This window comes from Cetorhinus maximus, chromosome 2, assembly GCF_964194155.1.
Source record: "Cetorhinus maximus chromosome 2, sCetMax3.hap1.1, whole genome shotgun sequence".
In the NCBI taxonomy this organism is placed as follows: Eukaryota; Metazoa; Chordata; class Chondrichthyes; order Lamniformes; family Cetorhinidae; genus Cetorhinus; species Cetorhinus maximus.
This window is the reverse complement of record NC_135880.1, coordinates 202,243,425-202,265,959: the sequence shown is the minus strand read 5'-3', so window position 1 is coordinate 202,265,959 and position 22,535 is coordinate 202,243,425. Positions and strand designations below refer to the sequence as shown.

Below are 22,535 nucleotides of genomic sequence, written 5' to 3'. Positions count from 1 at the left end.
TATTTTGGAGGCTTAACTATGCTAAAATATGCTACATTCTTGTTGATGCAAGTTACTGAACTTATTTCACTAATGCACTCAAGTCAGTCAAAATGAAAAGAACCCAAGGGGCTATCACCACTGGTAAAACATACTATAGACCAGAATATTTCCAGACCTGGGAGTGCTTGGTAGTGATGCTGTTTCCCAAAAATCCACAACAGCATTAACATTACACTCTTGAAATGTTCCAGTGAAGCCCAATGCAAATGGAGGATCAGCACCTCATCTTCCAATTAGGCACTTTACAGGCTTCTGGACTTAACATTGAGTTCAACAACTTCAGACCATGAACTCTGCCCTCCATTTTTAACCTTTAATTTTTTTTTCTCTAAAATCCCATCCCTCCTCGGTGCTACATTGTAACTTGTTTTTTGTTTGTTTTCAGAGACTGCTGACCATTGTTCTGCTATTAACACACTCTGACCTTTATGCTACTATTAGCACCTTCCTTTAACAGGTCTTTAATGCTATCATTCACATTCCTTTTGCCTTTTGTCCATGCCATCTTTGTCAAATCTCTCTTGAGCTCCCACCTATCCTTGACCTTCTATTTTGCTCCACCTGCTCTACCCTCTCTCTTCAACAGCATAAGACCCATCACACTTCTACCTCTCTTCAGCTCCAAAGAAGAGTCATGCAGGCTCGAAACAGATGCTGCCAGACCTGCTGAGTTTTTCCAGCCTTTTTTCTATTTTTAAGGTCATTCTGTAGTTTATCAGATTATTTTAAGCTACTGCACTCATCCGCATTAGAGCCTCAGACCTCCTATTTAAACCACCAGATCCTTGTGCATAGCTGTTTTCAGGTACACACATAATCTTATGTTTCCCACTATGCAAATTCAGCATTGATTGAGATAAAATAGCTCAATCTTTCCTTCTCTAAACTGAGCAAAAGGTGCCAGAGGTTGTTGTTACCTTTCTCTGACAACACAAGGGGCAGTTTTCAATTTCAGCTGTTGGTTCTCACCTGAAAATGTATAGCCTTGTGATGGTATTGGTTATATATCCATATATGTTGTTAATTAAAGTGATGATAGTTATTACGTCCTTGTGTCCAGCTTCATCAATGATGACTAGCTAGAAGAAGTATTGTACTTAGTATATTGTGCTTCAGTTCTGATTGGTTTAACTTGCGTTAAGATAATTTGGACTGGGTTCTGTAAAATGCTTGAAGAACAAACTAAATTTGACCTCTTGCAAACCTTGATATGAATGGCAAATCTGAGATTCAGTTCTCTAATAAATTAAATATTTTTATTGTTGATGTAAATTTATCAAACACAAATTTCCTGTTAATGGTAACTTTTCAATTTTGTGAAATTGCTTCTTTCCGATCCATTGTAACAGAATTTTCGCTTTGTGAATCCTGAGTATAAAACTAATGTTTCGTACGTACAAGGGGGAAAAGATTTAACTAACACCTTTTAGCTCATATCATTTATATATTTTATGGATTTACCATTTACTGCAATATTAGCAATTTCCTTAATATAAGGGCAAAGTACTGCAGATGCTGGAAATCTGAAATAAAAACAGAAAATACTGGAAAGAATCAGCAGGTCTGGTAACAAGTCTGGAGAGAGAAACAGAGTTAAAGTTTCAGGTGGATGAATACTATTTCATTTTCTTTGAAATAAGTGATTAACTCAATCATTCTTTAGTAATTACGTAACTAAAAATGTAAGCTCACAGAAAATAATATATCAAATGAGTTTCTTACAGAACAAGAAATTGCTATCTGATGGTAAGATATATCAAAGGTTTCACGTTAAAGGCCACAGCTGGATAGATGTCACTTGTAGTTCTTGTCATTGCAATTTTCCTTTTGTCCCTTTGTCATGAAATAGTGCTTCTCAATGCTCTTTAAATTCCTCCATTTATTTTCTCTCTAACTATAAAGGTAATTTCAGCTAACCCATGTATTAAAGTTCAGTTAGAGAGCATGCCACCCCCACACAGACGCAACTCATATTCATGATTCATTTTTAATAATATTTGCTAATATCTTTCCCATCCACACTGTCACAACAGTGCATGTGAGATTTTTTTTTAAGTCTTTCAAAGACAAGGATCCCACCCAAAAATTTTAACCCCCTCAGGGCTGGTGAAAAGCCCCATGAAAAATGTTACCCCAGCACTTTTAATTTCTGACTAACCTACTGGGCATTTTCAATTTATTCTGATTTAATTACATTTGCAGCATTATTAAAATGCAACTGCAACTCGCAGAAAATATTATGAGTGAAATTTGAAAGTATGCGTATAATCAAAGAAAGGTCATTAATCAGAATTAAATATATCGCTGGGATTGAACGAGAATTAGAAAACCTGCAAATAATGAAAAAACAGCACAGCAACAAGGTCAAGAGGAACTAATTCATCAGCTAACACTTCAGTATTGATTTAGCAAACAAATTGAATAACTGTTATATCATTAATAATAACAGCTAAGAATATTATTATGTTGCTCGTGTTCAATTCTTTGTGTTTTAAAAAAGACCAAAACACATTTGTGATCAGTCAACAAAATCATTAAGCAATATTCATAGCCATTCAAGATAACAGTCCAAATGTTTATTAAACAGGATGTCTGCTGTACATTCATCACTTTAAAACACCACAAAAACTTCAACAATTATTCAACAAATGATGGCATCATGAGTGGCATAAATACAATTTTGCTTTAATTAAATGAATAAAATAATGCATTGTCATTCTGAAATGCTTTATGCATAATAGTTACTTGATCTGACACTTGTGGTGGATTATTCTTTGTATTTAACAGATGGCTTATTATATATGTTTCACTAAACACTTAAGACACATAAATGAGTATATCTGTCCTATTCAGGTAGGCAAGTATTCTGAGAAAAAGAGTTTGATCAGGCTGCAATACTAAATCCCAACCTTCATGCATTAGAACCCAGTTTATTTCTAAGGCAGCATTTTGATCTTCAGACCTGTTTACAGTGGGACGGAGTGGCTCAGAAACCTTGTAGTGGAGTGAGCTTTACTGTGACATTTTAACTAACCATAGTATTCATATCCCACTTTAGGGATTCCCAACAAATTGGAGCAGGCACATGGTGAGCAGGACCCCCATCTGATTGTTAAAGCCTCCATTTTTAAAGGGACTGTGGCAGGGATCAGAATGGAATCATTCTGCAATATCAGAAGACAGACAGAAATTGGTCTGATAAATCTAAGGATGGAAACTTGTGAAGGACTCGGGAGTCTCGGCCAATGGCTGCAGAGCCAGCAAGAGCCCCGTGTCACCTCCTTTTGAGAAGGCCTTCTGCAAAACAGGCCAGCGACGGGCCTACCCCTGGGATCAAGGGCCCCAGGACAGACATCCTGCCCGCTGAGAGCTACCGTACTCAGCAGCGCCACTGGGGTGGTGGTGGTTGCTGCCGGTATGATACCCACCCAAGACCTCAAATTGAGGAAGAACCCAGGCACAGGAGGGTGATGGTGGGACGGGGATCATGAGAAAGCAGGTCTGCAGGGGAGGGGGGTCAGCAGCAAGGGTAGGGGAGCGACTCTCAGTAGGCTTACACTTCCTGATGCTGGGTCCATCGATCAGGTGCTGAGCACCATTGAACAAGGGATCCGCCCTTGCTCGTCGTGCTCCCTGCATGGCACTCCCATTGCCCGCTGCTGGGTTAACACCAGCGCTGGCCGGATGAGGTGCACTTAAAGGCCTCAATTAGAGCTGGGGCAGGAAAGCCATCCATGGGCTTTCACAGATTCATCAGTTCCACGGGGGTTTCCCACGTCCGTCAAAATGCACCCCCTGTTAATTTCAGTATTTGATGTTTTTCTGATGTCATAACCCCCTGCAGCATCAACACCCACCCTCACTTTGCAGGATAAAAGTGCCCCCTGAGGGTCTAATATTGACAAAAGTGGCTGATATTCTTCAGTGGCCAGTGTTCACAGGCCTTCATACAGACACTATTGCCTGACATAGTGAAGATATGGCCTGTGTAAACCAGGTACAATATTTTCCTGACTTTTGAAATTCATTTTCTCCAAGGGAATTAAACAAACAAAAGAAGTAACACTTCAAAGGTGAAGGTAAATGATTACTTCTTCAAACTGAAGACATAATTGTGATAATGTAATAATCTAACAATGCACAGACATGACACTTTTGTTCATATAACAAATGCTCAACTGAGTAAAAAGTTGTTATTCAGACCATTTGTGAGTTAACTAAGAGAAAGCTTCCTGTTCTAATTTTTAAGCAGTTAATATAAGCCCACTGAAAATTAATATGCTCATTTATTTAGCCCTTACCAAATAAACTCCAGATTTATTGTGTTGAATTTAATTTTAACTATGAAGGAAGCAATATCTAAATTGTTTTTAAAAATGAGATTATTTCAGTGAAACACACTCTTATTGATGATGATTTGATGATTATAATATAATGTATGCACAATTAACATAATTTAAAATCCTATTTTTTAAGAACATTTTGGGGACAAGAGATACAGGCGGTGAAACTTTTCTTGGCTGGCAGCACAAAATGGGCGACAGCCAATCAGTCGCCCAATTTTCTCTCCCATTGGCATAGTGCCTGAATGTGCTGGTGGCAATGTAAAAGGATGAACACGTGACACATTTATTTGCCCTTACTTCGCCCATTATTGTAATAGACGTGTTAACCTGTTTATTTCAAACGAGTTCACTCTATCCAAATGCAAGATATATGAATGTATTAAACTGTAACTAATACTAACTACTAATGGCAACAGTACTTTCTAGCCTGCGTATGATAGTTGCTAAGTTCTGTTCTTGTGCTGATTCCTCACCAGGCCTCACAGTGGGGTAAATGAAACCTGGTGGAATGGCTTACAGGGTGGAATTTTCCAGTTCCCCACTGCGGCTGGTTTAATGGCAGGTGGGGGGGAGGGGTGAAGTCAATGTGGCGACAGCTGAAAAAAATCCGTTTCATTCCAGTGTAAAATGACGGTGGGAACTTGCGCTCCTGCCTGTCATGGTGGGCCGCCATTCTCACCAGAGGCCGGTGCTTTACATCCTGTTAATGGGATCCAGATGAAGGCCCGACCGGAATCTTGCCCCCGACCCCTCGTGTGATTCTCCACGCTGCCAGCGAGGTATCACGCCGCTCCAGAACACACATGGGCCAACGAGGCGTGGAGATGTCGGGACCTAACTGAAGAAGGCCTGTGGAAGCCTGTGGAGCTTGGGATGGAGGCCTCCAGTGTCTATGGACCCTGGAAAACCATGTGCAGCAGTGGGTGGGTGGGTTTCCGAACTGCAGCAGTTTACAGGAGGTGGATCTTCTATCTTCAGGGGCTTTCAGGAGATGGATCTTTTCCTTCAATGGTGGGTCAGCTGATGTCTGGGTATTTTTTTTTAATATGGTGCCCGGATATGAATGCAAGGAACAGCCATCCAGCCAGCCCCACCATGCAAAACCCCCGGCTGTGTAATTAATTAAGCTAGTTTCATGCATTACGGCGTGAATCCCACCAGCTACCGCAGCGGGAAACAATTCCCGCTCATGCCCCGCCACTGGATTAGTCCTGGAATGGAAAATTCCGCCCTTAGTCTGGCTATCTTTGTAAAGAATTAAATGTTAAAAAATAAATGTAATCGAACAAACTGCAGTTTTTTTCCCATCAGCCTATAAAAGAATGTTTAACAGTACACCATTCCTATTGCCATACCCATACTACCTCAAGCTTCAATAAAGGTTGAATATATGAATTTTTGAGTTAATGCAGGAAGCCTGTCTTCACAATGCACTCCCCAAATGGGTCAATCCAACCAACAGTTCTTTAATAGTTTTAAATTGCTACTGAAATAGAAAGAACACATGGGAAATTGGCAGGCAAAAAAGACCAGCAGGTCCATCAAGCCTGCCATAAACTCATGATGCTTGGAACATTGTAGCTAAACATTAATCTCCCCCATCACCCACCATCACTCTCCCCCAACCCCACACTCTCCCATGCCCCACCTCATCCCGCGCACCCAGCACAGCTGTATAACCTCCAGGAAGAGGCAAAAAAAGACTCAGCTCCCTCAAGCAATCAAGACTAGGAGATCACATAGACCGAGTATTATTTATACAGCCATTTACCTTCTGCATTACATAATCTCTGTCCCCATCGAAAGGTTAATAGAACAGCAAACCAGCAGTGATCACTACACTTACGCCTTCTATTCCCTATCACATGCTGACTGTAACATCAGCCGGTTACTATTTAGGAGCAAAAATGGCCCCCTGCACTTCAAGTCGTAAGTTCTATAAACCATAATGAACAAGTTTCTTGGACAAACTGGCTATCACCATTTTGCCGATCACGCCTTCCAGCAAGATTTGAGCTGACTGACATCTAAAATTAAAGTAGAAGCTGCCAACAGAATGTATTGATATTATCAGTTTTAATAGATTTAGTGAGAAATTCCATCTCTTTATCTACAGCATTTTATGTGGTTGGCCAATTATCTCAGTAATGTCAATGGGCAGGAATCTACAGTCTTTATAATTGTATTATTTTTAACCTGAAACTTCAATGGGTAATTGCATTTGGGCTTTGCTTGGCATCACTCTCAGCAACAGTAAATTTCCCAATTCTTTAGTTCACATTTTAATGAAGTGCCACTGCCAAGCTGAGAACCAGAAGGGTCAAAATCATCACAGGGTTCCAGTAGATACAGCCTGATAAGAAAGCAGAATCAGAGCATTAAGTTAGAACGTGAAGTCAAACATTATCTGTGTAATAACATTTTAATACTTAATATTTGCTGAATAAACCCGATTAATCAATTTCCATTTTGCTGCAAATGAGGTCACTGACTTTATTAACACCTCCTGACGTCACCACAATCTGCTTCCATTCAGCTAACTGGGTTTTTAATGGAAGAAGTAGACAAGGGAAGGTCAATGGTCTTATACAAGCAACATCATTATGAACGACAGGTTAATCTCATGGACGTGCATTGCTATGAGAAAGACTAATTTATGTTTGCTATTTGGAAAATTTGTGGTATAACCATTTGTCAGGAGTCCATTCACTGCTAGATTTGGAGATGGCTAATGAGATTTATACAATGAAAGTAGCCAGTAACTGAACTGACACTGTCAATTTAATACAACACCACACAGAAACTTAAAGATGCAAAAACAATGGTACCTACAGGACCACGTCACTATACTATGTTGAACTTCACACACCTTGCTCAGCAGAATGTATGTTTGTGTTATATATATAAAATGCTATCATTTGCAGCCTTTACTATAAAATGAGTAGAGTATCAACCTTCAAGGACCAAAATGGGGAGTGGGAACAGATAGAAAAGGAAATGTGAAGAGAGATTTCAAAGGGACATAGCACATTCAGTGGACTTTGAATGTCAAAAGAATCATAGAAATAGTAAACAAAAAGACATACCCAACACTCATACTAATAACCTCATTGGCTCAAAATCCAGGTCCTACAAAGGATTTTATCCTTTTAAATATCTCTGCTCCATTATTCATCAGGTCCACATGTACAAGTCTCTTATCGGAAGTTGTGTTGATGATAGAACTGTACAGATGTAGAGTCTGATATAATCTAGCCTGAGATGGTACATTAATGAGCTCTGTAGCCAAATATTGTACATAAAAGGAATGGAAAATCTAGGTGTATTTGTTGCTCAAAGTGCTCCTCCAATGTCCATTAAGAGTGTATAAAATTATTAAAATATCCCTTCTCATTTAAGGTAGTGAATTTTCATTATCTTTTCCATTCATTTTAATGAAGGCTGCATTATACCAACTGGAGAGTAAATCCTGAACCACTTGTCCCAAGGAAAGCATGCAATTGTCAAAGCACCATCTGGTACTCTCCAGCCCCTTTGAAGTCTGAGGCATTTGGAAGTAACCTTGATATTTTAAGGCAATCTCATTAAACTTGAGCAATTTGCTACAGGATTTCATGACCTGTGCATATCTATAAGAAAGTGTCATGAAGGAGAAAACCACACTATTATATGTTGCATAATACAGCTAGAATATGGAATTGACTATTGGTCAGTCAGCCCAGCAACAGCAGTGCTAGCTTATCACAAGCAAGAAGCCACATGGGGGTAATGACCACATTGATAGGTAATGGACCATATTTTGCAGTTCTGATGATGACAGAACTGTCAACATTTGCCATCATTACTGTGTGAAACTGACAGTAACCTCTGGCCAAACATGCATAGTTAAATGTAGAAATACAGAAGCTGCTGTCAGTGATTCCCTGCTCCCCGACAGGGTACAATGTTAAAATTCCTGCAGAAGTTAATCTTTAGAAATCACTCAAATTTTGATGTGAACTTTTATGCTCTAAACTCACTGTAAAAAATCCACAAAGCATTATGCCTTGTTGAATGGGGTATAACAAGGTTTTTAATGGAATGCTAACTATAATTACTGCTGAGCAACACCTCTAGCCTTGAGAAATGAATTTTATATTCGTGGAACATCAAATTTTTCCATTATAAAAAAACTATAGGTTTCTAATAATAAAAAGTGCCTGTTTATGATATTTCAGTTTCTACATTAATCCCATGCCTGTTTCCCAATCTTTATTTCACTCTCTGTAAAATGATTAAAAAGTGAAGGATAGTCACCGCAATTTATTCCCTGGTTTGCCATCTCAGAGGGTTTATCAACATAATTGGTTGCTTAGCCTGCTTGATGAAATCACTGCGGCTGTATGCTAGAAACCCATTATAGTTAGCACCAGAATCAGATTAACCTTGAGAAAGGTGAAATCCACACTTGCTTTGTTTGACTCTATTTTTTCACAAGGCAGCTGTTCAAGTACTGAATCAATGGGTCAACCCAAAGTTTGAGTATTGTACTGCTCATAACAGCCCTAATTAGGTAGAGGCAATGGTTATCATAATCTGTGTTATGGAGCAAAGGCAGGTATGTGGAGTTAGGGAGCAGAACAGCTTCAAGAGTTTAAATGGCCCACCCCATTCCTATTTTCCTCTGTTCCAATGGAACATCAACTCTTCTCATTCCGAGCAATAGTACCTTCTTAATTTTGGGGAGGATCTTCCGGTTGGCGAGCTGGAGGCAGGGCCTGCTCGCCAATGCGTAAAATGACACAGGATGTTGCCGGGCGGGACTCCCGACGTCACCCCGTGTCATTTCCATTTTCAGGTCGGCAGGAGGGGGCGCAGCCGAGTCAGCTGTACGCCCGCCAACCTGTCAACAGTGTCACATGAGTGGGGACGTGTCAGCGAAATTTTTTAAACATTTGTCTTAAAAGTTTTAATTCCGAGCTGATCTCCCTGAGGCGGCACTTGGCCTCAGGGAGATGAGTGTGCTCTTTCACACACATGTGCAAAAGAGCGCACTCCTGGCTGAGGGAATCCCCCCCCCGCCTGCACAGGGAGCACATAGCGCTTCCTAGCAGACGTCACACTGGGCGGGTCTCGATTGGGGGTGCCGATTGGAGGCACGTCTGCTCGCGCCCACTCCTGTACTTCCCCCCCCCCCCCAACGGGGAGAAAATTTTTCCTTTCGTTACTGAGCTTGCTTTGTAAAGCCACTGCTTACCTGCACCACCAATGACGCGTGCACATCCTGCATTTTCTTTCAAGGCATTAAGCTTTTCCTTCGACAATTCTCTTTTCTGTGCTTCAGTTACAGCACCATAATTTTGTGGCCCCAAATTTCTCAATTGCTCCACATTCATAGCCTAATGTAATGGGAAAGAGAGATTTCTGTCAGCTAATTAAGGGCACATTGTATCTGAAAAAAAATTTAAGGCACTCCGACAGATGATGTGATCAAAAGACTTCACTGAAATGCCCCGATTTTTAACAGAAGTCTAGCTAAGGATTTCTAGCTAAGAAAAATGTAAGTACCAATAAATTTGCAGCCACATATTTCACATTATTAGGGATTTTCAGTCGCTGCCAATTCTGGAAAAGCCTATGTAGGTACACCATCTTGATGACAAAAGACAAACAAGTTGTATCTGGCACAGTGGGCGTTTTCTTGTTCCTTCCCCTGGTGCATTAGATTGACTTAGGTGCAACACATAAAAGAATAAAGGCTGAAAGGATTGCATGTCTGTTAAGGGATCTTGACATTTGCTTCACTACAAACTTTTCCAAGCTGTTTGTTTTTTTACTACAGAATCTTGGTTTTTCTTGATGGGAATTGAGAGTGCCTCTGTATTAAGGGAATATTGGAGATTCCATTGTAATACACCAAACATTGTATAGTGACAAACAAAATAATAATATGATGATGACACTGGGCACTCATCGATTTATAAATAAGGCAAAGGGGGTGAAATTTCACTTTGGGAGGGGAGCATTATCAGGGGTAGTGGATCAGCAGGTCATTAAACAATTCACCCAACTCTTTTTTGTATTGATTTCAATTATTCCATTTTAGGAGGTAAATAGGACCCCAATTTTCACTTTAGCTCAGAACAGATTGGCATCTGCAAGTCCAGTCTCTGGCCTGTTCCATGAGCGATGGAATCGGAGAGGAGAGTTGAAGCTCCACGTTCAGCGATTGTAACCATTGCCCCCTCAAATTAACTTGCAGCCAGCCATACTGGCCCGATGTTGTGTTGCTGCACTGGGACATCTGTCGGGTGTTTAAATTGCCAAATTTAAATGAGGGCCTGAAAATCGCGAGGGGAACCTTTTCACTGTCAGAATATCTGTCCAGAATATCGAATGTGCTCCGCCAAGAAGTCAAAATATATTTCAAGATGTTTTAGAGTGCATTAAAAATCAATAATGTTCCTCAACTGTGTTAGAACAAGTTCCCTAGCACCTGTTGTTCTCATTTGATTCCTTCTGATAATCCACTTTCCAGTGTAATACAGTACAAAGTTACAATGGTACTTGCCGAAAAGGCTTTGGGAGGGAACCTGGAGACAGCTTCCGGAGTCAAGAATGAAACTGCAGATGTCATCAGTTTGGTCACTTCTTCAGCACTGAGCCCAGCTGTAAATTAAAGGTATAAATTGAGTAGATCAGGACATTAAAAAGCAGCGCATTCTCAACACATTCAATAGTTGCTGTAAACCAGCAGCTTTTTCTACCTTGCGTTGTATTCATGATGACTGCAGTCTACTAGGCACAAGGCAGGAGCTTGAGGGGGTAGGAGAGAAGCTATGTATCCTTCATTCTCTCGCAAGATTGTTGTGGGAAACATAGGGCGAAATCGCCCCAGAAACTGGCAAAGTCCCATATCAAGTGGGGAAAGTAGTATTTGACCCATCGACGGCATTGACAGCTTTTTCTGCCATATTGTTCGAAAAATGCAGATTCACGAGTTTCACATTGAATTGATGGTGGGGCCGCCTCTGATTCACCTGCCCCGCCATCACCTCAGTCCTTCAGTAATCCAGGCCCCATATTTAAAGGGTGCCCCCTGCACAGAGCTAGCCCTCTCTGGGGCATCAGAAGCTGCTACAGAGTCATGCCTACCAAAGGGAGGAAACACGCTGCCCCCAGATTTAGCTCATTTGTGGGATAAACAATGAGAGGAAATAGTTTGATCAAATGGCCCATTCCATTTTATTCTTTCATTGTGTGTGGGAATCACTGGCTAGGTCAGCATTTATTGCCCAGCCCTAATTGCCCTTGAGAAAGTGGCAGTGAGCCACCTTCTTGGACCACTGCAGTCCATGTGGCATAGGTACACCTCACAGTGCTGTTAGGCGGTTCCAGGATTTTGAACCAGCAATAATGAAGGAACAGTGATATATTTCCAAGTCAGGATGGTGTATGGCTTGGAGGGTAACTTGCAGGTGGTGGTGTTCCCATGCATCTGCTGTCCTTTGCCCTTCAAGTTTGTAGAGGTGGAGGGTTTGGAGGGTGCTGTTGAGAGAGTTTTGGTGAGTTGCTGCAGTGCAACTTGTAGATGGTACACGTTGTTGTCACTGGTCCTCAATGGTGGAGGAGGTGAATGTTTGTGGATGTGGTGTCAATCAAGTGGGCTGCTTTGCCCCTGGATGGTGTTGAGCTTCTTGAGTGTTATTGGAGCTGCACTCACCCAGGCAAGTGGAGAATGTTCCATCGTACTCCTGACTTGAGCCTTGTAGATAGTGGACAGGCTTTGGGGAATCAAGAGGTGAGTTACTCTCTGCAGAATTCCCAGTCTCTGATCTGCTCTTTTAGCCACAGTATGAGATGACTGGTTCAGTTCAGTTTCTGGTCAATGGTAACCCCCAGGATGTTGATAGATTGGGGTTCAGCAATAGTAATGCCATTGAATGTCAAGGGCAGATGGTTAGATTCTCTCCATATTGTAACACCTATGCATTTCTTACCTGCTACTACTCCTATCTCTTGTAAATCTGCGCCAGTCCAACTTTCCACATTGGGAAATGCCTCCACTGCCTTTTCCTTCAAAGCAACTAGAGTCTCTATCTTAGGACACATCACATTCCCAACATCCTTGGCAGCAGCACTGCGGAATATAAAACAGAGCAATCTGTGAGTTTGTTATTGTCTTGTTAATGCTTAGTACAGGTGATTCGATTCTAATTTAGAATAATGAAATGAAGCAAAGTCTGATCCTCATAAGCCACTAAAAATAAAAACATTGACCCATGAAGTACATTGGCGTGCCACTGTGGGGAAGGTGCAAGTGAGACCAATAAATGCCACCGATTACAGCTCACTTTGCGTGAATTACTATGAGCTTTCTCTATTTATTGAACTCTATGGAAAATATTTAATACCGTGTGCAAATGCACATACAGGCTAGTCATGTTCCAGCCGTGCTCGTCACTCAATGTTAAGCTATTTGTTCCTAACCAGGATGAAGCTAAGCAAGTTGCAGTGAACCACATGCCCCAGTGGACATGGGGTGGTGGGAAAGAAAATCAGTTTTAATTTCCACTCGAATTGATATATTCAGTGACCTCTGCTGCAAGTGCTTGCGTGTGGACATTCTGAACATACTCAACTATGATGTGCTCCACATCAAATAGCTTACTAATGTCCACTTTCTAGCCTCATGATGAAGCATGGCTGCTTGGGTGAAGTATTGGAATGCTAAGGCTGTGGAGCTGGACACGACCAAGTGTTAGCAGAAAGGAGGGAAGAAAGGAAAGAAAATAGTTTTTAAAAAAAGGACGCCTAACATATTTTTCTATCATCAACTTTACTCCATCTTTTTTAACAAATTACTACCACCTCTTCTCCCTTGGCCTCTGCAGGTGAGACTGATTCACTCTCCGCATTGCCAGAAACAATGCAAAAACTATCAAATTTCACAGAGTGATTGAGCACCAGAGTCCTTTCTTTTCCCTTGAACTTTCAACCGGTCCTTTTTTGAAGTGCCTTCCCCAACACCACACCAACTATTTTCGTGGCAATCTATTCCACGTATGCATTTCGTAAGGCAGTTTTGTGCTTAATATTCTATATTTCAAACCTTAATCTCATATGTCAATGTGAAAGGACCAAAGGACAAAATGACTATTGAGTTGTTTTTACCTGTAGACTGTCACGTTAATTTTCTTGATCTGATCTGGCCAACAGCTACAAAGGAAATAGCCCATAGCCACCAGCTCTGTGCCACTGACTGCACTGCATTGTCGCTCACCCAAAAAGTTCTTCATGATAGTCCCGGCTCGTGAGGAATACTTTAAAGGAAAAAAAAATTCTGTAAATCATCAGTCCTTGTATGCAAGAATTTAATTATACAGCTACAAATTCAACACAAATTTATCTTTAAGAATCATTGCCAAAAGTTGTAAAACGTGAACAGCGTAGTCAGTATTATGAAGGGGCCTACTTCCACCTGAGCGGTATGACAAGACTTGCCATTCAACACCTCCCCTAACTGTAGATCACTACATCTTCCCTTTGCCGATTTTTAAAATCACAGCATCTGTGATCTCTGGAATTCTACCCCTAAACCAATTCTACCTGGTTACCTCCGTTCAAAAGCAGCCCAAACTCTATCAGCTATATATCTGTCTGGTGGATCCTGTGTAGAGCCCAATAATTTCTTCATTCTCTCAAGACAGGTCAGATGGGTTCTGTACCAGGTGTGAAATCTGCTCTGCTACAATTCTGCCCAAGGATTGAAGATTAAAAACAATCTATGCAATCTTGTCACCAATATCTTTAGTAAGTTGTTCTTGTTGAATAATAATGAACCCGTAATTTTACTTTTTTTTTGCCTACTTACAAACAAAGTGTCCTAAGTAGGTCCATCACTCTCATATCTTCCTAATGGCAACTCCTTGAAAGTCAGAATGCAATTCATGGCCAATGGAAAACAATTCCATCTATTATCTTTGCATGAGACAGAGCACTTAAAATGGCTTTCTGGTTGATGTAAATAATAAATCAGCAGCTCATCCTCACCTCAGTGCTGGCCCATTCCTTGTATTCTGAGATTGCACCAATAGTATCGATGTCAGGTTTAGTGAAATGCTTCTTTACTTCATCATCACTGAAGCCAAGTGTAATCTTATCCAGAGAGGCAAGCTCGTCGTTTGTGATATTCATGCCGTAAGCCTGAAAAGACAAGAATCGACATATATATAACTGCAACTTCATATACATATTTGTAGTATATATTTATAATGGTTTTAATATAGTAAAATAAAACAACATTTAAACATTTTCTTTGTTACACTAACCATGATGGACACCGTATGGAAATTTAGTTTATATTGAGGAGGAAAATCGCTGGAGACCCCGGAACACAGGCATGCGGGTCAGGATGGGAAGGTCGTTCTCGACCCTTCCCGCTCCGAATTTGATAGGGGTGAGTCAGGCATGCAATAGGCTCTCCACCACCCCCAACTCCAAGCTTGCCTCCTGGATGGGGCATTGAATTCCGCTCATCATCTCACTGCCTGCTTCGCCATTGTAATGCATTGAAAGGCATGAAGTTGCTACAGTTCCCCATTAGGCATGAACTAAACAAACTGCAGAAAATTAAGTCAAGCCATTTTGACTGGAGTTTCCATTTTATCATCATGATAATTGTTAATTGGTGCTAATCAATCTCTTGCACTGTGAAAACAGGTATTAACTGCTGCAAATTGAAAAAATGTCATTGAAAACATTTAGGGCAAAGTTGTCCCAGATTCGCACAAACCTGGTAGCAGGCGGTAGAGAAGTCATTTTACCCGCCGGCTGCCATGGTGGTTTTTGGAGCCATATCATCCCACTCCTGCCTCATTGCACCAACAGGAAACACGCCGTCTCGCTGGCAGGCGGCCTCCAATTTTCCCGCCACTTCCAGCTACTTGGCCGCTCCCTCACGCAGGGCACCATATTTAAACGGCAGCCGCGTGTACACTTCTCAATGCTTGCAGCCTGGACTGCTCCAGTGAAGACATGGCCCCAAAAGCCCAGAAGAGTGCAGCCCCCCCTGCTATGCTCCTTCTATCAGGTCGCTTTGTTCGGCGAACAAGGTTGAACACTTATTTACTGACGAGTGAGTTGGTAACCAAGACGATGGAGGCGAAAAGACCATTGTAAAATGAAGCACATGCTGTTTAGTCACATAAGTAACGGAGCTTCTCAAACACAAAACCTTTTCTAAAACTACTGATTAACAATGTAGCCCGTGCTACACAGCAATTGGGTAATACCATTACGTGGTCAATTGGCTCACATTCTCTTAAAGGTGTACTGCACTTCAGGCTACCACTCCCCCGATTCAATGACATATCCCTGGGACATCTTCTGGACGTTGTGGAGGCCCACCACAATGTCCTCTACCCCTGCTCTGGCTGCAGGAGACCCATCATTCTCACCACATCAGCTTGGGAGACAGGGGCAGAGGTGGTCAGTGCCGATGCTGCACACAAGAAGTCAGCTATCCAATGCAGAAAAAGAATGAATGATCTCACCCATGCCATCAGGGTAAGGCAGGCATCTTATCACTCTAAACTCACACATTCACTGACATCTCACTCACTGCCAGCTCAAGGGACACCACCACTCACTCTCTCTCACACATCCTCACATCACCATCCAGCCTCATCTCCTCTGGAGACTGCCTCCTCAACCCTCATCATCTTGAGGCCACTTGCACAGATCAACATGTGCCCCCAAACACACCCTGGGATACCACCTTCCTCAGTACAGCCCTCGCCCTACAGCCTCTCCCTTGCCTGAGGCCATTTCTCCCCCTTCCCCAAGCAAGGCTTAGCCCTGTAGCCACTGAAAAGCCATCCTCGCCTTATGGCTGCTCTGGTAGATAGAGACAGGCCCGTGAGCCCCACTAAGAGTGATGTGGTGTTGCCTGCAAAGCCTGGCACTGATGACCGTGAGTGCTGCTCAAAGCAAGGTAGGCAAACAAACCTCGAAATCCCAAGCGAAGTGCAGCCCGCCAGATACATAACAAAAACAGAATTACCTGGAAAAACTCAGCAGGTCTGGCAGCATCGGTGGAGAAGAAAAGAGTCGATGTTTCGGGTCCACATGACCCTTCAACAGATGCCATATACATGTTGCTTATGCACAGTTGTGAAACATGTCAGTGTGCAGGGCTTATAAAGAGATGCTAAAGTACTGAAATTAGGGTCCCAACATGCGGTGGCGGGAAACGAGGCCTGCCATTGATGGGTGGAACAGATGATCACAAACTGGTTTCACAGGTTTTTGGCTTTCTTGCCATGTTGTACCACCCCAACCACCATGACACCCAACGCTAGTGGGGCTGGAAAATTCTGGCCTTAATTTTTTCCTTTTTATATGTTTTTCTTTCTCTTTTAATCAATCCCTCTTTCCCTCTCCTTAATTCATTCTCTGTACCAGATTAGACATTGAAATCACCCTTTCTAATTTATACTTATTTCCTTCAATTTGATTGATGAAGGAAACCCATTTTAATTTTAACCTTTTTACCCAAACTCTGAGCATTTTAATCAATGGGGCTGAGTTGTCTCCAGAACAGAACTGACAGGATTGGGTTGTATGAAAAGTCCTTGGAGAAGTGATGAAAAGACTTCTGCTTGCCCTGACCTCTCAGGCCCCAGCTGCCCCATTTTCCGTGTTGTTCCATTATCAGCTTAAACTTCAAGCAATTTATTGAGTAAAATGTTTTGCGCTGAAGGGTGCAGTGCCAAGTCCAACAGCAGACACTGTTTGTTGCCCTGTTGTAGTTGGCACCATCTGCCCCTCTGTGTTTTTCATTTTTTCAAATATTTCATGGAACTCAGTGTAAGGATCTAGGATGTGAAATGTATCTCAGGTGGAAGCAAATTGGCAGCCTGACTTGCACATTAAAGATAGTATATTTTTAAATAATCAGCGGAGTGTAAAATAGTCTACCGATTGGCCATCTCCTTTTCTTCACTCCTGCCCAAGATGCATATCACAAATTTCATCTCGATACATCCACTGTACCATCATGCTGTATAATGCATTTTTCTGCTACTAAAATGCATCTGCCCAGAACTTAGTATATCACTCCAAGGCCACGAAATTTAATTGCTCTACCTTCCTGTGCCAAATGGAGGTTGATTGTTCAAAGGTTTCCACTTCAATTAAAGGTCTCACTGAGTCCTTTTTATTAATACTTTGTTTTTAACAATAAAGAGTGGTACAGAGCTTCAACAAGACTTCATCTGAAGTATTATGTTCACTTCAGAGCAACGTACCTTAAGAAACATAAATATTGGCCTGAGAAGAGGGTAGAGTGCCAATTTACCAAAATTAAACTGCGGCTAAAAGGGTTCGAATGTGAAGACATGTTAGCTTGAGTTATATTCCCTTGAGTTTAGAAGTTTGAGGGTTGATTGAATTGAGGTATATAAACAGAAAATAGGATTCAATAGACTAATTTCAGAAAATTTATTTCATCAGGTGGAGGCATTCCAAAAGAAGAAGGCACAATTCCAAAATTAGCACTAGACCATTCTGAAGTAAAATTGGGAAGCATTGGGAAAAATTTTCCCTCCCATTGGGAGGGAAGTGCAGGAGCGGGCGCAGGTAGGCACACCTCCAATCGGCGCCCCGATTGGAGGCGCGCCACCATTTTACATGGGCGGGCCAATTAAGGCTCACCCAGCTACGCGCTGCCTGTGTGGGCAAGGGGGGGATTCCCTCAGCCCAGAGTGCGCTTTTTTGCGCATGCACACGAAAGAGCGCACTGACCTCCCTGAGGCTAATTGCTACCTCAGGGAGATCGGATCCAAATTAAGAAATGTTAAACACATGATAGCAAGATTTTCCTGACATGTCCCCTCATTGACACTGTCACATGAGTTGGGACATGTCCATCACTTTTACTGAAACCTTTATTAAATATTTAAAAACCCTCATGAAACCTCATCCCGCCCGTGGACGAGGTTTCATGCTTTTTCTTAAGCCCGCCAGGGCTCCCGGCCTGCCCGCCAACCTTAAGGTTGGACGGGCAGGTCCATTAATGATGTTAATTACTTTTTAAATGGTCTCAATAGGCCGTTGACGGGTCGGTGGGCACGCAACTGATTTGGCTGCGCCCCCACCATCCTGAAAATGGAAATGACGCAGGGTGACATCGGGAGTTCCGCCCAACCTCATCCTGAGTCATTTTACGTGTTGGCAAGTGGGCCCCGCCCCCTGCTCGCCAACCGGGAGATCCTCCCCATTGTTTCACGTAAAGGATTGTAGAAACGTGGAACTGTATCTCTGGATGCTGGGGAAATTGAAATTCTAAGACAGGTTTTTACTAGGCAAGGGAATCAAGAGATGTGGATCAAAGGTAGATAAATAGAATTCATGCACAGATAAGGCATATTCTAATTAAATAGCGAAATAGGCTTGAGGGGCTGAATGGCCTACTTCTGTTCCTGCATTCACAAACTGCCTGATTTTCAGTCCACTGAAATCAACTGACTTAATTTAAAATAAATGAGAAAATGATTCTCCCTAAACTACTCATTAATGCCTATAATGAATAATGCCGCAGGAATTTGAATTAAACACTCATCTCTTGCTTCATGTTTTAACTAACCATCTATCCTGTCTCCCATTGTAACAAATATTGGATCATTCACTGTGGTCCCTCCACTGATGATATGGTTAGCTACACAGTGTTAAAAAAAAGTCTTGTCTTCTAACAATTTATTCAGTAAAAAATATTCAGCGTCCAGTGAAAAGTAAAGTTTGATACTCCTTTTAATATTTGATTTATGCTGCTTTGTCTTAGCAGTCACTGTATGCCACAATAAACAGGCTTGCAAATATAATGGTCAAACTACATTCTTAATTATCTTACAAGTTAATGCCTTTGGCTGTCAGATAATTTTTCAATCCCTTCTCTGGCCTGCTATCCCTTAAGATGCCATTTACATCTTATTATGCACCTCTGGCCTCCCCTATCATTCTGAATTGCTTTTATTGGTTATGTAATATTTCTGTAACCTTTATCAACGTGTTATCTCTAAGGCCCAGAACTGTGTCAATTTTTCCTTCATTTCCTTCAAGAATATTCAATTAAACAAGTAGTTTTTGGCAGGATTAGACTTGAGCCTGATTTATAATTTCAGCTTCACTCAAAGTCAAAACTGGTAGTTTTTACATTTTATATAAATAGCTGAGTTGATTGAGGAGATAAAAGTGTTTATGCTGACGGAGCTTCAGAATCTGCACAAACGTCTAGAATCCTCAATAGGTTCTCTTAATCGACTCCTTCACATATTAGGCTTTTTTTTTGTCCAACGAGATCAATCAAAATTGACTAGCTTCCAAATCAGTAATTTTCATTAACTTTGCATTGAAGGTCTATTGTTCAAAGGCAACTTTCAGGAATCCTCCAACATGCTAATTAGTAATCAGACATTTCTCTGTGCAGTTGATCTCCATGTAGCGAGCTCCTGAGTTCAAACCAAGCAGTTTGCTGAGCAAAAACTGAGTGAAAATTCTAAATTTACCTCATGTAAATAATGCTAGCAGGAGAAGGGGAGAAGCCCCACCTGCAGACACATTGGGAAGAGGAAGGAATTAACATCTCAGAGGATGATGTGGAAATACAGCTGGCTCAAATTGCAGAACAGAAGAATGTAACTATTGGAGTACCAGGTAGAAACCATCACATGTAGCAGTATGGACAATATGCAAGAAGGTGGCTGTGAGTAGGACCTCCATAACCCCAAGGACTCCCTGGGTCAAACGTAGTTTAATGCCTTTACTATGTTAAACGTAGTTTAATGCCTTTACTATGTTAGCAGTGGTAGGAACATTTTCAGGTGAATAACAATGCAGTTAAATAAACCACAGAGACTAGAATAATGTTCCTTGGAACAACAGTCAAACATTTCTCTGTGAGGTATCGCATTGTACCATTTTCCCTGTCCCAGGAGCAGAGTCACTTGGCAGCACTCATGTTAAATATCTCACAGCATCTAAGCCATTTAGCATAATGGAGTGTGACATTCTAGATCAATTTTCCTTTACGTTACATTGTTACCGTACATTCAATAAATCCTAATTGATTGTGGCTACAGAATATGGAGACACCTGCAAGCGAGCAAGCAGTTAATACAATTCCTCCTGAAGGAAGCAGCATACAATGCCAGGCGGCTGGTGGAGGGAGTGCCATTATCCAGCATTTAGCATCAGGTGAAGGAACAGCAATAGCAAAAACAACGTGCAATTCATGGGAAGTTGGGGATGTCAACGTAGGTGTCTCAGTGTTTACACTGGAGTTGTGAGGTCATACTCTTTTTCATATTTCATGATCCTATGTGCTCTTGAAGCTCTTTGGCAGTTACCACTTCCTTCAAAAAGTAGCTGATTAGGATAGGAAGTTACTCAGGCACACCAAACATTAGCCGTACTGCTTTTTCCCCCCAGAGGCTGCAGGCCAGGATACCACTGAGATAACTGCTAAAGAGCAAGGACTTGCAGTCCCTGCTACCTCTGGTGACATTGGCAGCCAGTCATTTTCCATTTTATTAACCCTTCCTTGTGCTTGGTAGCCCAGAAACACCCTCTGAATGGGGTAGAGATACAATAGATAAGGAATCATCATACAGTGAAACACAGGGTGTGTGGAAAGCCAAAGGATACAAATTTGGAAGTGCAGCCTGATGAAGTTGAGTGGAGGTGCAAGACACGGTACCCCCTGACTGCAGCGCAATGGGATAATGATTTCAGGGGTTCTGCCATGAAAAGAAGACTGGCAGCAGAGCATCAGACACATGTAGAGACTCTGTTCGGCTTTCCTGAGAATTGCGGGTAATGGCTACGCTAATGGTGGAGGCCACAGTCCTGCTGTGTGTCAACATTGAATAGCATTTCAACTCATTGCACAGAAGCCTGGAGAAAGTGGTTCTCCACTGGGTTTAATCTGAGTACACAGTTGGTATCATTAATTTAGCTAGAAAATTGGATACTACAATATTGCTTGAATACCAACATTCACTATGCTTCATCGTGCTGAGTTCTTTGAGAAGTTGCGACGTGTTAATGGGGCCCTTTAAATGCAAGATGTGATTTTCATTTAAGATGGCTCTGCTGCAACATCATTTACAATTTAAAGGTAATTGGATTGTTAATGACCCAACAGAATGTAAAAGCTGACCACTGTCTATCAGGAATCCCTTCTCCCTTTCTCCACATCTGGTGCAATATTGCAGGAGGAACTGTTGTGTGCATCTTTATTATAAACACAACGGGGGTGATTGTCATCTGCCAGTTGTTCTATTCGTGTTGAAATATGGAGCAGTAGGCAGGCACAATTTTATCAGAAACTCCTAGCTGCCCAAGGTCATTATTGTTGAGTAGCCCTCACAATAAGTGGCTAAGCTACCATCCAAAACACGCAAAAGCCTTATTGGATATTTATATCAGAGTCCTATGCCGTTTATAAGGCTAACTATAAAAGGCTGCCCTGAATGGCTTAAATAAAAGGGTAGCACTGCTTTTTTGGATGTTGACAAAAGAACCATGAAGGACTTTCCTGGCCTCCCAGAAATCTTTCCACCCATTGCTGGTTGCTCAGAGATCCTCCCTCACCTGTTCTTCCCACCCCAGGGTAGATCACTCCCTCTAAAGGAATACTTCTGGCACAGCTCCTGGATGGTGTCAACACAATTCACATCCCACCTTTCAGGAAGATATAATAATTTTTATAATGTTATTGGAATTTATTATAAAAGAGTGATAGTGGGCTCTGTGTCTATGTTTGTGTGTGTGAATTAAAGGCAGCTTGTCTGAAGTTTTTGATATATCAGAAGATAACATTTCAAACCTAGCTTAAGTAGGTAAACATGGGGGATGTCTTAGAATGTAATGTGTGAAGGGAACATTTACATTTTTAAATAAAGCAGACTAGCTTGAATTCAAAGGAGGGGTGAAATGTTTCATCTAGCCAGGAGAGGTTAAGAAACAGTGTTTATTTTTCCCAAAGATCACTGGTAAAATTGGTACTAAGAGAGATTTTTATTATTAAAGAGGTAAAGTCCAAAGACGTAGTGAAACCATGGGAATTTTCAAAGGGGAAAATATGTATAAATGAGAGAAGGTTGTATG

General features: G+C 41.6%; 1 protein-coding gene across 1 annotated transcript in view; it reads right to left on the bottom strand.

Moving 5' to 3' along the window:
- Positions 1–2,596: 2,596 nt before the first annotated feature.
- The window catches only part of LOC144669303 (otoancorin-like), a 102,358-nt gene continuing 82,419 nt past the window's right edge, over positions 2,597–22,535 (bottom strand). The window contains exons 20-25 of the mRNA XM_078531664.1: positions 14,421–14,573; positions 13,542–13,690; positions 12,368–12,507; positions 10,939–11,036; positions 9,625–9,766; positions 2,597–6,741 (exon numbers count right to left, since the gene is read on the bottom strand). Coding sequence (XP_078387790.1) covers positions 6,671–6,741; positions 9,625–9,766; positions 10,939–11,036; positions 12,368–12,507; positions 13,542–13,690; positions 14,421–14,573 — 753 coding nt within the window. The 3' untranslated portion in view covers positions 2,597–6,670. The remainder of the gene's footprint in view (positions 6,742–9,624; positions 9,767–10,938; positions 11,037–12,367; positions 12,508–13,541; positions 13,691–14,420; positions 14,574–22,535) is intronic.